Here is a 13466-nt window from a genome sequence, read left to right as displayed (position 1 = left end):
AAACTAAACTACTTCTGTGATGCAGAATAAGGAGTTAAAAAAATTGAAAACTGGGACAAAAGGCACCGACAACAAAAAGATAACATGAGCGCAGGGTTGTGGGTTTGACCTCAGCTCTGAGGACACAACAGCGTCTGTGACCCCCAACATGCATGAAATGGGAAATACACTGACACAGACAGACACACACACAAAGAGATAAGAGTGTTTGGAATTCATCAGGAATCTGATGCTGTGGACCTCAGAGTCAAATACAGCGACTAAAACAGCTGTACACACACACACACAGACACACACACACACACACACAGTCTGTTTCCCCCATGCAAGCTGCAGCACAGAAACATTGACCACATGACTCACTGCCTGATGAGTCGTAAATGGCTTTAATGATTAAACTCCACTGTGTCAAAGTTACAAAACACAACAAAGCACATTCGGCTATAAAACTTTTAAAACAGAGATGAAATCACACACACACACACACAGACACACACAGAGTTAGCTGCAGTAGGTGCCGAGGAATCACAATGATCCTGTTCATCAAGTAGAACCTGTGTCGTCAGTGTCACAACACATGGAACCTGCTCCTTTGCCTCCTGACCCCCTTTAGAACGAACTCTCAGCTCAGAACAAACTAAACTCACTGTTCTCCACCAGCTCCTCCTCGTCCAGCTGCGTGGTCCAGAACTCCCACACCATCTCTCCCAGCTGGAGACACACTCAGTGTCCAGCGTCAAACCAGGAATCTCCTGCCTCCTCTGAACTCCTCGAGGAAGTGGACTCCAGCTGAGCTCCCCCCTCAGTGGCCACCAGGCTCTGATAATGACTAATGATTGGCTGAGTTGTCCTGGAAGAGAGTGCTGACTTGCTGAGCTGGTGGGAACTGTTTCCAATAGGCTGAGCGTGTGTGTGTGTGTGTGTGTGAGCTTTTCCCTGATTGGCCGTGGCGGCTTGCTGCGTAATAAATTGGGTCACATGTTGATCGTGTCTTTGACCTCTTAAGTCCGATGGGATCTCTACAGTCGTTAAGGGGAGACGGTGATAAACAGGGATCGTGACAGGGTCAGGTTCAGAGGCAGCTTGCTTTCTATTCACTTCATTCTGGGAATAAAAAACTTCTAAATATCAAATGCTGCAAAGCTCTCATCCGAGGCTCCAGTAGTCCACTGAGGAAACCACATTCAAACTGTGCCTGTTTGATATTCTTCAGGATCAGATATATGGTACAAATGGAGAAAAATGGTCAAAGTAAATCCTGCCATGTTAAAGGTCCAGTGTGTAGGATTCAGTGACACCTAGTGGTGAAGTGTCACGTAGCAGCTGAACACCCTTCACCCCCCCCCTTTCCCTCTGAACATGAACTAGAACTTGTGGCAGCTTCAGTTGTCATAGAAAACTCAAAAAGCCTTAGTTTGTCCAGTCTGAGCTACTGTAAAAAAAACATGGCGGCCTCCGTAGAGAGGAGCCGCTTCTGATGTGAATATAAAGAATTTGAATATAACGTTTTTTAATAGAGAGACAGTTCAAGGTCAAAAAAACTTGTACAATTTAGATGAAACACACCAAAAGATCCATTTCACCTTAATCTTCCACACTGGACCTTTAAAAGAAAGTGTTTGTCCAGATCTGCGTCAGAATCGAACGAGTTGGTTCTTGTCACATGGTTCAGTCTTTCTGTGCGTCCTGCTGACGAACAGACCGACGAGTTGTTTGTTATCGTTGGTCGTCTCTGACGTCAACATGTGACCTCAGACGTCTCCCGTTTTCTTACAGAGACCTCTGGTAGATGGAGACGTACATCAGCAAGCCAACCAGAGAGATGAAGTCAAACATACACACACAGACAGGGGCTCTAACCTCCTGCTCTTTAACAACAGTCTGGAGCCTTCATTTGTGAGAGCGTCTGAAAGGAAGAGCCCTGACAGGATGGAGGAGATACAGTTAAACCACAGTCAGAGTCTCTTCCCAGTGGGGGGCGCCCACACTCAAAGGTCTGGACTGGGATCACACTTTCCACACGGTGGAACTCTGGAGGCAAATGATCAGAAAACAAATCAAAAGTGATTTTTCTCACTCCGTCTTACACGAGTTAGAGATGTTACAGGACGACAGAAGGAACCTTGTGTAGCTGTAAAGTCGAAGTGAACACACAAGAAACCACGTGGACAACTGAAACCCACAAAACAGAAACAACCCCAGCTCGATTTCACTGAGCAAACTGATCCAGGGTCAACTCCTCGAGTAAAAAGAGGTGTCGTGCTGAGCTCAGCAACAAGTCTGTGTCTGGGAGTGTGTGTCTGTGTGTGTGTGTGTGTGAGTCCTGAGACGCATCACAGATGATAATCTTTAATTTTCTCACACACGTGCTTGATTCTTTACAGAAAACTCTAGAAACTCAACACACACAGTTTGTCATGTGACAACGGAGCCACAAGCTCCAAGGATCGTTATCTACGGCTGAAGGATTTCCACCACACACACACACACACACACACAGACACACACACACACACACACAGTCGCGAGCGAGCGAGGGTTTGAACTTTAAACTCCTGAGCGCTGGTTGCCATGGGAGGTGGCCACCCACCTGACCCCCTGTGACACCGGCCGATCAAAAACGAGCTGGAGAGTCTCCATCATATTCACTGGGTCAGAGGAAATTGAATAAAGACGTGAAGTGGGTCCCTGCGGTTTGTCCTGTTAACTTCTGGTGAGCGCTAGATAAACGTTTTCCACATGGTCGGAGGAAAGAAACTTTGAAGGTCCTGTGATGCAACTGGAGAAACCACAGAGGACGACTTCCAGAGGAACGTGGCTCGGAAGCTTCAGAGGAAATCAACTGTGTCGTGATTCATCACTGGTGTGGTTCCACTGGACAACTCCACCTTGACACTAATGCAAACTTATGGGTGAGAGCACGTTAGCTCCCGGCTGTGTGGACGTGAAGAAGAAGGAAGACCACGACAAGAGTTCATCAAATTTTTACAACTACGGGGGCAAAGCCGGGACCGATTGGCAGCTGTTATGGAATTTGCAGCTTTCAAAAAAATATCCCCGGTGGACCTGTGGGTGACCCGACGTCTGCAGGAACCAGTGCTGCAGGTTATGAAATCTGCCACAAGAGAAGAGAGGGGATAAGCACCAGGGTATTTGTTTGATTTCTAACTGCTTGTTGATTATTTGAAACCCACTATTTGTAGCTTTCTGCCACTAGGGGGTCCCGCAATGAAAACAAGCTCATGACGGGGATTCGATCTCACGTAGCGAGGGATCATGGGAAATTACATCTTGCCATCAAGACTGTCAGCCCCCCCCCCCCCCCCCCCCCGTGAGGATCCTTCAGTGCTAATCGTTCACTCGTCTCTTTTCTGTTCTCCCACCCCCCCTCTCTCTGCTGTTCGACCTCAGCCGACTCTGTGAGTAAAGGTTGTGATGAACAACAAATAACACAAACACACACACACAGACTCACACTGACTCACTCCCTGTCAATCATTACAACCTGTTGTTTGGGCCTTGGGATAAGTTCCTGGAAGTATAAAAACAACGTGAGCAAAAGAAGAAATACAAATTACCATATAAATGAGCTGAGTTTAGAGACTTCACGTTTCTCTTCCTTCGATTCATGCTCCATCATCTTGGAGGGGAATTCCCTCTCTGGACATATTTTCCAGTTTTCTTCTTGATGTGTTTTTTCTCTTCTCCTCCTCAGTTCCAGTTTCTTCTATGGACACATTCTTCTTCCTCCTGGTTTTGATTTGCCGGAGCCTCGAGGGACTCGGGCCGCTCGTTAAAGGATTTTACAATCATCTCAAAACAGATTTTCTCAATGATACGAGAAGCCGAAAACAAGATATGATTGTTTGTTTCAATACGCAGGCCTCGGCCCATTCTCCCTCAGTCTGCAGATGAATGAGTCGAGTGGAGTCAAGTGGAGTCAACAGTCACTTCTACATTTGGAACCGGACATTTGCTCGAAAGGAATGAAATGATCGCTTCCATCTCCTCACTACAGGAGCACGAGCGGCTGTTATCAGGCTTTAAAAATAGTTCATTCCTGTTCATCTGTGTATTTAGAGGGCGACTGCCTTGCTCAGGAGCACCGTCATTGCTCACGTGTGTTTAACAGAGGGATCACAGAGGGTTAGTATTAGAAACACACACACACACACAACTATCCTCTGTAAACACTGGAGGCTAACGAGTCCCAGAGCAACAGGTTACACAAGCTGAACGATTACGGCTGCGCTAAGAAAAGCTTCTGAGACGAGCGGCTTGGCAACGAGGTCAAGTGCGAGGTAACGAGCGGCGAGAGAACAACACACGCCTCGGGGGGGGGGGGGGGGGGGGTCTAAACGCTCTGTTTCCGCTGTCGTCCCAAATGTTTAACAATCAACACTCCAACGGAAAACTCCAGATTTTCCCAGAAACACAATTCCATCATCGGCGGGCGCGAGGCCCTGGAGCAAGGCATCACTGACGGAAACAGAAACCTTGCAACTCCACTTCTGCTGATGCTGGAGTTTCTCCTTGAAAAGTAACCGCTGCCGTTTGGCTCTCCAGGTTGATTTTCCTCCACAAGCCACTGTGTAATGTTTAAAAACAGAAGCGGTGGAAGGATTGAACACAAAGCAGCGTTTGTCTGACTCAGTGAAAACTCAACCCAGCAGCAGCCAAGTCGAGGAGTAAATCACGTCTCCAGACTTCCTTCCTGTCGCCTCCTTCGTATCTCGGAGTCTTAACTCTGCGAGGAGGAGGAGGTGATGCTGATGTGAGGTCAGAATGACATCAGCAGTAACCGGGCGGCTGATATCACCGGCTGACACCGCTTCTCCATCAGGGAACATGAAACATTGATGCTTGTTGCTTTATATAGTTTTGCCAAGTTAAAAAAGTCTAAATATCCCATGATGTCCCGTCTGCAGAGATAATCAGGAAGAGTCCTGAAGCCACAATACGGAGGAGGAGGCGTTTGGATCTTCACAGAAACCAGAGAAGTGACTGAGCAGCTTGTTTCTGAGAGTGAGGATGTTTGCATCAGTGCCAAGTAACAGGAAGTGAAGACGCTGGTCCAGGAATCGTTCTGTTGAGCCGAGGGAAGAAACCCCCTCAAAATAACTTCAGAATAACTTTTTGGTTTAATATTTCCCTGCTCTGGAGCCTTTCCTCTTATATCCTGTGTTAAAGTACATTTTACCATCTGCTCTAGTTCCCTATTCTGCACTTTGGGACGGTTTCAGTTCACTGAGGAAACCTGCTCCTCTTCAAACTGACCGCTCTATATGTGCAAGAGGTGAACAGGGTTTGTTTTTATCTGCACCAGTGACTCAGCACCAACTCTGCTGCAGAGCGGCAGGTTTTTATTTAAACAAAAGATAAAAGACAAAAGATACAATTTTTGCAAATGCAAATGATCAAACAGGTTTTATCTGTGGAGCTCACACAGTAATAAACACGAGTGTCTCTATTTACTACACGTCTCTGTTCCAATAACACAACTGACCAACAATAACTCATTCAGACACTGAAGTCCTCGCTTGGCACTGCGGGTTGTTTTAGTGCCGAGTCATCTTTGGCACAAGGTGATGACATCATTAGTAACCAGGAAGAAACACTGGGTACAAATGTCCCCGATGAGAAGACGTCAGCGAGCTGCCACACACAAACACTCCTGAGACTATAAGTCACTTTAATATTTGTTTTTATGTTCCGATGGGACGTCGTATGAAAACACAGGGAAACGAGAGAGAGAGAGAGAGAGAGAGAGAGAGAGAGAGAGAGAGAGAGAGAGAGAGAGAGAGAGACAGAGAGAGACAGCACATAGTCACTTATTACTCAGACATGTGACCATGACTGACTGGAAGCATGTGACCCTCACAGCCACTGATTACAGATTTATCTCGTATCTTCTCAGCGGCTGTCACATGTCTCATTAACGTTGGATTATGGAGCCATAACAAAAGCCATAGATCCAAGATATAAAACAAATATACAAGATCAACAACCACTGCTCTGACAGCTCTTTGAAAACCACCAACCACCAACCACCAACCACCCCCCCACACACACACACACCGCATTATAGGACTGCTTTCTCCAGCTTCTTGCACAATCTTGTCAAAGTCCTCACACTTACGATCCTGTGGAGCTGATGTTATTTCTGAGACCTATAATAAAGTTGATCTAATGGTTAACGATCCTCAGTTGAACCCTGACGCCTGGGACCTTGAGAAGTTGTGTAGAAGTTGTGTAGAAGTTGTGTAGAAGTTGCTGTTACCTGAGCTGAGAGGAGGCTCGTCCTCGGTGCTGGAGAAGTCAAGCGTGGCTCCAGCTATGTCCACCATCTCATCGTCGTCATCGTCACTGGGGCGGTGAAGGCTGTCCAGGCTCCCGGTGCTGTACCCAGGGTTCTCCATGGCTCCGGGTCCTGGTGCTCAACTAGAACATAAACAAGGAGAAGAGACGACGTGTTACCGGAGGAGAGACACAGTGAAAACACATCCACCTCCTCGCGGGGCTTCAGAGAGGGGGAGATCCGGGGAGGAGGGGGGAGAGGCTTCGCGCTCCGGGGAGGAGGGGGGAGAGGCTTCGCGCTCCGGGGAGGAGAGGCACCAGCCCCGGGGAGGAGCCGCTCTTGTCGCCCGGTTCATCTGTGGCCACACCGCGACAAACACGTCTCCGGTTACCGGGGGAAGTTTGTTCACTTGTTCCAAGAACTCCACACAATAACAAACACTAGACGTTAGCTTAGCATTAGCCGCTAGCCGCTACTTAGTTGGGACTAGCTGTCAAACGCGACATGGAGCTCGTTCGGTCGTGAAGCTTCGTCAATGGCCGTGTTGGGTTGTCAGTGAAGCGGCTGAACGCGGGTGTGGAGCCGGGCATTACCTGTGGAGCGGCTCGGGGACACGGACCCGCCCGGCGAGGAAGTCTTGTGACTCGGCTTGGCTCCGTCGTCTCCTCCCGGGGCTGCTCGGGTCACTGTACCCGGGGAGAAGTTATCGCTCCGCGGCGGCAGAAGCTCCGACCCGCTGCCTCATCCTCCGGCCCCGGGACCAAGCCGGGGTTCGAACCTCGATGGTGTCCTGGGTTGAGACGGGTTCCGGTGTCACCTCCGCTGCAGACGATCCGACATGTTCACTTGAATTCAGCCGCAGCTCCACGAAGACGCAACCGTCAAGTCAGCGGCAGGCGACGGTCAGCAGCCACTTCCGCTTCGAGACCGAGTCGCGTTAAAAGACAGATTTCCCCATTTAAAAAAAAAACAACAATTCTCGTCATAAATATAATCACTGATGTTTTTGTGTTGATTTAATTAAAATGCTCAAAATATCTCTTATATAGAGCAAACCGTGCCGTTTTAATTTGAAAGCCCGATCTACTCCATATCCGGCAAACCAGAAAAACAAGTCGAACACAGAGCAGTCGCATCTTCAACTGGGTCAGTGGACCAGTTCGATGAATCTGTTATCAGGGTTCTGTTCATTGCCTGCGGCTAGTTATTGATTAATTATATTTATTAATAAATATGTTATTGTGGAAGTTGTTTTTTATCTTATTTATTACTTGATGTTTTTATTAATGTTGTTAAATAATTGATTTTATTAATTATTGGGTTGTATTTATTACTTGACTGTGTTATTTATTAATGATGTTATTAATTACATTTTAAATCTACCTGTTTGTATGCTGCTTATTTTACTTTATTTTATTATCTTGAAGCCAAACATGTTGCATCATCGTGTGTTGTGGTGTGAAAACTGCTAAATGTCGACACCCTGTGGCCACAAGTGGAAGTGACTGAGGCCAACTCGGGCTGGATAAAATGAAAGAATGAATCTTCTCCTCCTCTCTGCAACATAAACATCCCTCCATCCTTGCTCCCATGTTGTTGACTTGCTCTGTTTCTCTTCACTTCCTCCCCCCTCCTTTAAAGAACATCTATTTCCCTCTCATCCCTCCATCATTCACACCCCATCTCTTCTCCTCAATCTTTCTTTTGCCAGTTCCTCTTTTCTTTACTTTTTAATTATTTTCTCCCGTCAGTAAACCCACAAAGAATTTGAATATTTCCAATTGCAGAGATGGTAAAAGTTTGGTGTTCAGGGTATTTTACACTTTGGTTTGAGGACTGGAAGAGCTGGGGATTGAACCATTGGCTGTCTGGTTAGTGGACGACCCACTGATCCCCCTGAACCCTCTGTACTGGTGTCTTCACGAACATCAATCCACTGTTGTTTTAAATTCAGTACGTTGTAAAGCCCCCCCCCCCCCCAACACACACACTCACTCAATGATCATTATTGATGACAGAGGCATCGACTCCCTTTAAACGAGCTGCTCCACCACAAACCTCCAGCTCCCGTCGATCTGCTGGGGGCCTCTACCATCATCCGTCAGCCTCCATTTAGCCCCCGGACGCATTGTCTCAGCCCCCCCCCCCCTGTTCACCACAAATCACCACAGGACACAGGAAGATAAAAATACTATTATTATTTATGGTACTTTTTTTTTCTTTTCTTTTTGCAGTTACAAAAAAAAAAAAAAGTTGTGTCTCCTCCCGCTCGTTGGTTTATGAAACATCTGATGTTACGAGACAGGAACACGTGATATGTACAGAACAAGAGAAATGAAGGAGAACACGTGAGAACCTGATTGTGTGTTTGGTTTGAGAACAGCAGGAAGAAACGAGTGTGAAACTTCTGAACACAACATTTGACCAGTGACGTTGTTGAAGGTGTTATTTGTATGTGTGTGTGTTTTCAGAGCTGATTCATTCAGGCGGAGCAAAGAGAAAAGGTTCAGGATCGGGGGGGGCATCACAAATTTAAATTTTGAAACCTTAAAACATCAAAACTTAAATTGCTTTAGAGGAGGCGGTCTTCAGATTCTGTTCTTTACACTGAGCCACGCTAGCTGTTTCCCCTGGTTTCCACTCTTTATGCTAAGCTAAGCTAACTGGCAGCTGGATGAAGCTGTATATTTCCTGAACAGACGTGAGAATGAGATCAACTCTCTTTTCTAACTCGGCAAGAAATCAAACAAAACAAAAAAACTGCAACCTCAGGATTCAATCTGATCAAAACACAGGAAACTTCCTTTACTCTCCGATCTTTTCATTTCTTTTACAAACAATTCCAGTCATAAAAAAACAAATCAAAGCATTATATACACAAGGTATACGATATGAACACAAGTGTCTTCTGTACACAACAACAGTGGGTGGAGTCTCAAACTCCACAAAGTGAAACGAGTCACAGCCGCGGACGTTTACGAAGAATATGATACGTTGCCGGATTATACGGTAAACGTGTTTCTACGTTTAGCTAACGTCCCAGTGACGGTTAATGAAGCTGCAGACTGGACGTCACCAGCGTGACTTTAGTGTCGTTTGCGATTTCAGAAATGAATCTGGAAAATGTTTGGGCAAAAAAAGCGAGTCCGGACATTTTCCAGAGTTTTGTTGTTTCTTGGTTCCGAAGCACCGAGTTCTCTGAAACTTAAATAAACAAGAGAAGAAGAAACAATAAGCAGCACCGAGGGGAAATGTCTTTGGCAACATAGTGTGATGAGTTGGGAGTGGAGGAGAGTTACAGGACGTGCTCCAGCCTCAGAGAACCTCAGGATGAGAAGGTTCCAGTCTCTGAACGGGAGGAAAACAAGGTTCTTCACGACCTCCTCTGATCTCAGATCCCAGAGATGAGCTGTGGTTCGGTTCTGTTGTTCGATGTCGGCAGCCGTCCTCTCGTCCATCTTCAAACCCAGTCCTTAGGTTGGACTGGGCCACGCTACCATATGGGTTCCTTGCTTTACGCTAAGCTCATTAGCTGCAGCTTCAAAACGAACAGAGGTTTGAGATCTTCTCATCTCAGAACTCAGCCATGAACCAAATGAACACATTAAACAGAACGTTGACTTCTTTTAATGTTAAACTCGACTCTGTCTCCAGCTCCTTCCTCCCTCGTCTTCAAACCGATCCGGAGTTAAAGCATCTTCAGTAATGTCCGTATCCCATCGACATTCCCAGTCCCAGTCCCAGACCCAGTCCCAGTCCCAGACTCTCCCTCAGCCCCCTCAGCTGCTCCTCTCCCAGCCGGATCTTGTCCTCCAGCTGCCTCTGCTCCACCAGCAGAGCAGCCTTCATCTTCACAAAGTGACTACGGAGGAAAACACAGAGACAGATCGTCATCAACACACATTTCAAAGATTAGACATCAAACAATCAGGATAAATGATGCTGGATCAAATCCATCGACTCAAGAAGACGAAGGACAAATAGTTAGTGGTGTTGTGAGGTACCTGTAGTCTCGGTGCTGGTCGGGCAGCAGGCAGCGAGCCAGCACCCGGCTCACAGCCTGCTCTCTGCGGTCCACATGGTCCTTCAGGTCCTGGGCCTCCGACAGCTGCCGCATGAGCTGACGCTTCTTCTCCAGCAGAGGGAACTAGAGGGCAGGGAGGAGACGTGTGAGTTCATGTGTTCAAACTCTTCTTCTTCTTTAGCTTTTAGTGATCCTTAACTTTACAATCCTTAAGTTACCGTTGTCATGAAGCAGATAAAGTGGAACTCGACCTTAAGTTTAAATACTTAAAGATGTATGTCTTATTTCCTCTGACGACTGCAAATCTTCATCTTTCCATGATTAACTCTAAATACACATTTTTCTTCAGGCACATGTCTTGTTGTGTATATCTGACATGTTTCTGATGTAAACAGGCTCCTTCCTTCTGCTTTCATAAGATGTATTTAACTACAGCTCGTCCCTCCTACGCCCCTGTCCCCTGTCCTCTGTCCCCTGTCCCCTGTCCCCTGTCCCCTGTCCTCTGTCCTCTGTCCCCTGTCCTCTGTCCCCTGTCCCCTGTCCCCTGACCCCTGTCCCCTGTCCTCTGTCCCCTGTCCCCTGACCCCTGTCCTCTGTCCCCTGACCCCTGTCCTCTGTCCTCTGTCCTCTGTCCTCTGTCCCCTGTCCTCTGTCCCCTGTCCTCTGTCCCCTGTCCGGTCCTCTGTCCCCTGTCCCCTGTCCCCTGTCCTCTGTCACCTGTCCTCTGTCCCCTGTCCCCTGTCCTCTGTCCCCTGTCCCCTGTCCCCTTCTCGCCTCCTCCCCTCCTCCTCACCCGGTCGTTCTGCTCCGTCTCCGGGTCCAGCGTGTCCAGCGTGGTCTCCACCCTCAGCAGCCTCCCGGACAGCGACAGCAGCAGACTCACCACCTTGTCCAGGTCCCCGATGAACATGCGGAACTTGTCCACCTCGTTGGGCTTGCACACCGACACCACCATGTTCTCCACCTGAGGACAGAGACGAGAGCCGGAGGTGAGCGAGGTCCAGGAGGAGGCTGAAGATGAGTGTGAATGAACAAGTGAAGGAGGCGCCCCCCCCACCTCCTCTCCCAGCTGGGTGTTGGCTCTGATGTCGTCCTGCAGACCCCTCTGAGCTTCTCTCAGCACGCCCAGCTTCTTACGCAGACTCTCCATCAGCTGCTTCTGCTCCACACACAGAGGAAAGAGATGTTATGACACCACAGGCATCGAGTCTGTCAACGCCACATCTCCATCGTGACCACAGCCACGCCCACGTTACCTTGTAGCTCAGCTCGTCGTCCTCGTCTCTCTCCCGGTGGTCGGTGAAGTCCTTCATCTGAGACAGGAGCTGAGCTTTGGCGGCCGACGTGCTGTAATAGGACGAACAGCTGGAGCTCGCCCCGGAGCGCCTGAGGGGGTGAGAGAGAGAGAGGAGGGTTCACTTTATTCACGCGGATGAAACTCGAGATGCAAAGTGAGGAAGCAGACACAGCTTCAAGAAACACACTGATTATAAGAGAACATAAACAAGAGTGGGAATCTGTCCTCAGGCCAAAGTGAGAGAAGTTCTTCATTCTCCTTTTGGACGGTTCACACGTCTCCTCCTCTCTTTACCTGTCCAAGCTGTCGGTGTTGTGCTCCGGGCTCTGGTAGGCCCCCCTCCAGCTCTCCGTGCCCGACTCGCCCTCACTGTTTTGGGGGAACAGCTCCTCCAGGCTCAGCCTCTCTCGGCTGCCCTCACTGGTCTCCAGCTCCTCCTCCACAGAGCTGCTCTCCGCCCTCGTCCTGCCCGGCGGCGAGGCCTCAGAGTCCGGGTACGTGTCGATGTCCGTCTCCAGCACCGTCACCGGCAGCGCGAAGCACGGCAGCTCGCTGGTGATTGGTTCCAACTCTCCTGGAAGCTCCTCCTCCTGGAAATCATCGATGTCCGTTTCCATCGGGAGGTCCAGGTCGGCCTCCAGGCTGTGAGCAGGACTCGGGCTCAGGGTCGTCTCTGACTCGGTTCCCGGCTCTGGGATCTTCTGCTGCTCCTCAGCCTGGAGGCCTCTGGTCACACGGAGCTGCTCCTGCTGCTGCTGCCGCTCGTAGTCGATGGCAAAGTAGGATTCAGGAGGAGGAACTCCACTGGGAGCTCTGGGAGAAGGGGGTCGCTCCCACTCGGCTCCTGGTCTCACGTTGTGCTGCTGCTTCGCTGTCGTCCTCTCGTGGTCGTGAACCTCAGACGACCTGCAGAGACACAGAGGAGCCGAACAAGTGAAATGATAAAACATTAAAGTAAATGAAACAGACTTTAATTGTTTTTTCACATTACAAGAGAGATAATTGTCAGAATAAATTAATTTTCCTCTCACCTGCTCGTGTCCGTCGGTGGTGAAGGTAAAGACGATACCACCTCCTCCTCTTCCTCCTCTTCCTCCTCGCCGTACGAGCTCTGCAGGTTGCCCTCCCTCTCTCTCTGGGGCGGGGCCACCGGTCTGAACGCCCGTCTGGAAAACATGGGACTGGGCGGAGTCACGGTAAAGGACCGGTCCTGGAACGGAGCCTGATGCTGATTGGACGGGGCGTGGGGGAAGGTGTGCTCCTGGGTTTGGGTTTGGTTGCAGCTGCAGTGGGGACAGACCTCCGTCACCTCCTTCCTCTCGGGGGGGAGACTGTAGGACCTCTGCCTGGACGTCTCCGGAGGGGGGAGGTAAGACGCACAGTGTCCCTCTGCTGTGTTGATGGAGGGAGGGACGCAGAGAGGAGCGGTGGAGGAGAAGAGGGTGTGGTGAGACGCACGCCTCCGGTGGAACTGCTCCCACTTCGGCGGCGGCGGCCTCGGCGGAGGCGGAGTCTTCTTCCTGTTCGGACTGAAGGTGCTCGCCGCTTCCCCCCCTGCTCCTTCCTCCACCTCGCTCAGCGTCTGATTGGTCCCCACACAGATGGACGGGGACCAGCGGTGACTGCTGTCGAAGCGGAGGTCGTTCTCGGACATGGCTCGTCCTCGCAGCCCGAGAGGAGCCGGCGGGGGAGGGAATGAGAATCCGCTGCTGCTGTCGACGTCTCCGGGGCCACATGGGCCGTGGTGGAGCTGCTGGGGCTGGGGGACGCTCTCCGGGGGTCTGGACTCTCGTCTCCAGCCGGGGTAGTCCCTGTGAGGTGGACGAAGCCAAGACACAAACATATAC

General features: G+C 49.5%; 1 protein-coding gene across 2 annotated transcripts in view; it reads right to left on the bottom strand.

Annotated features, from left to right (window-relative positions):
* Positions 1-9072: 9072 nt before the first annotated feature.
* Positions 9073-13466, bottom strand: part of shroom4 (shroom family member 4) — a 43463-nt gene continuing 39069 nt past the window's right edge. For both annotated transcript variants that reach the window (XM_062384387.1, XM_062384388.1), the window contains 7 exons: positions 12651-13430; positions 11914-12525; positions 11579-11708; positions 11380-11481; positions 11116-11286; positions 10303-10445; positions 9073-10160 (listed from right to left, as the gene is read on the bottom strand). In XM_062384387.1, the coding sequence (XP_062240371.1) occupies positions 9998-10160; positions 10303-10445; positions 11116-11286; positions 11380-11481; positions 11579-11708; positions 11914-12525; positions 12651-13430 (2101 nt within the window). In that variant the 3' untranslated portion in view covers positions 9073-9997. The remainder of the gene's footprint in view (positions 10161-10302; positions 10446-11115; positions 11287-11379; positions 11482-11578; positions 11709-11913; positions 12526-12650; positions 13431-13466) is intronic.

The sequence above is a fragment of the Platichthys flesus genome, chromosome 24 (assembly GCF_949316205.1).
Source record: "Platichthys flesus chromosome 24, fPlaFle2.1, whole genome shotgun sequence".
Taxonomy (NCBI): domain Eukaryota; kingdom Metazoa; phylum Chordata; class Actinopteri; order Pleuronectiformes; family Pleuronectidae; genus Platichthys; species Platichthys flesus.
Note: the sequence above shows the minus strand (reverse complement) of the source record. Positions and strands in the feature narration are given on the sequence as shown.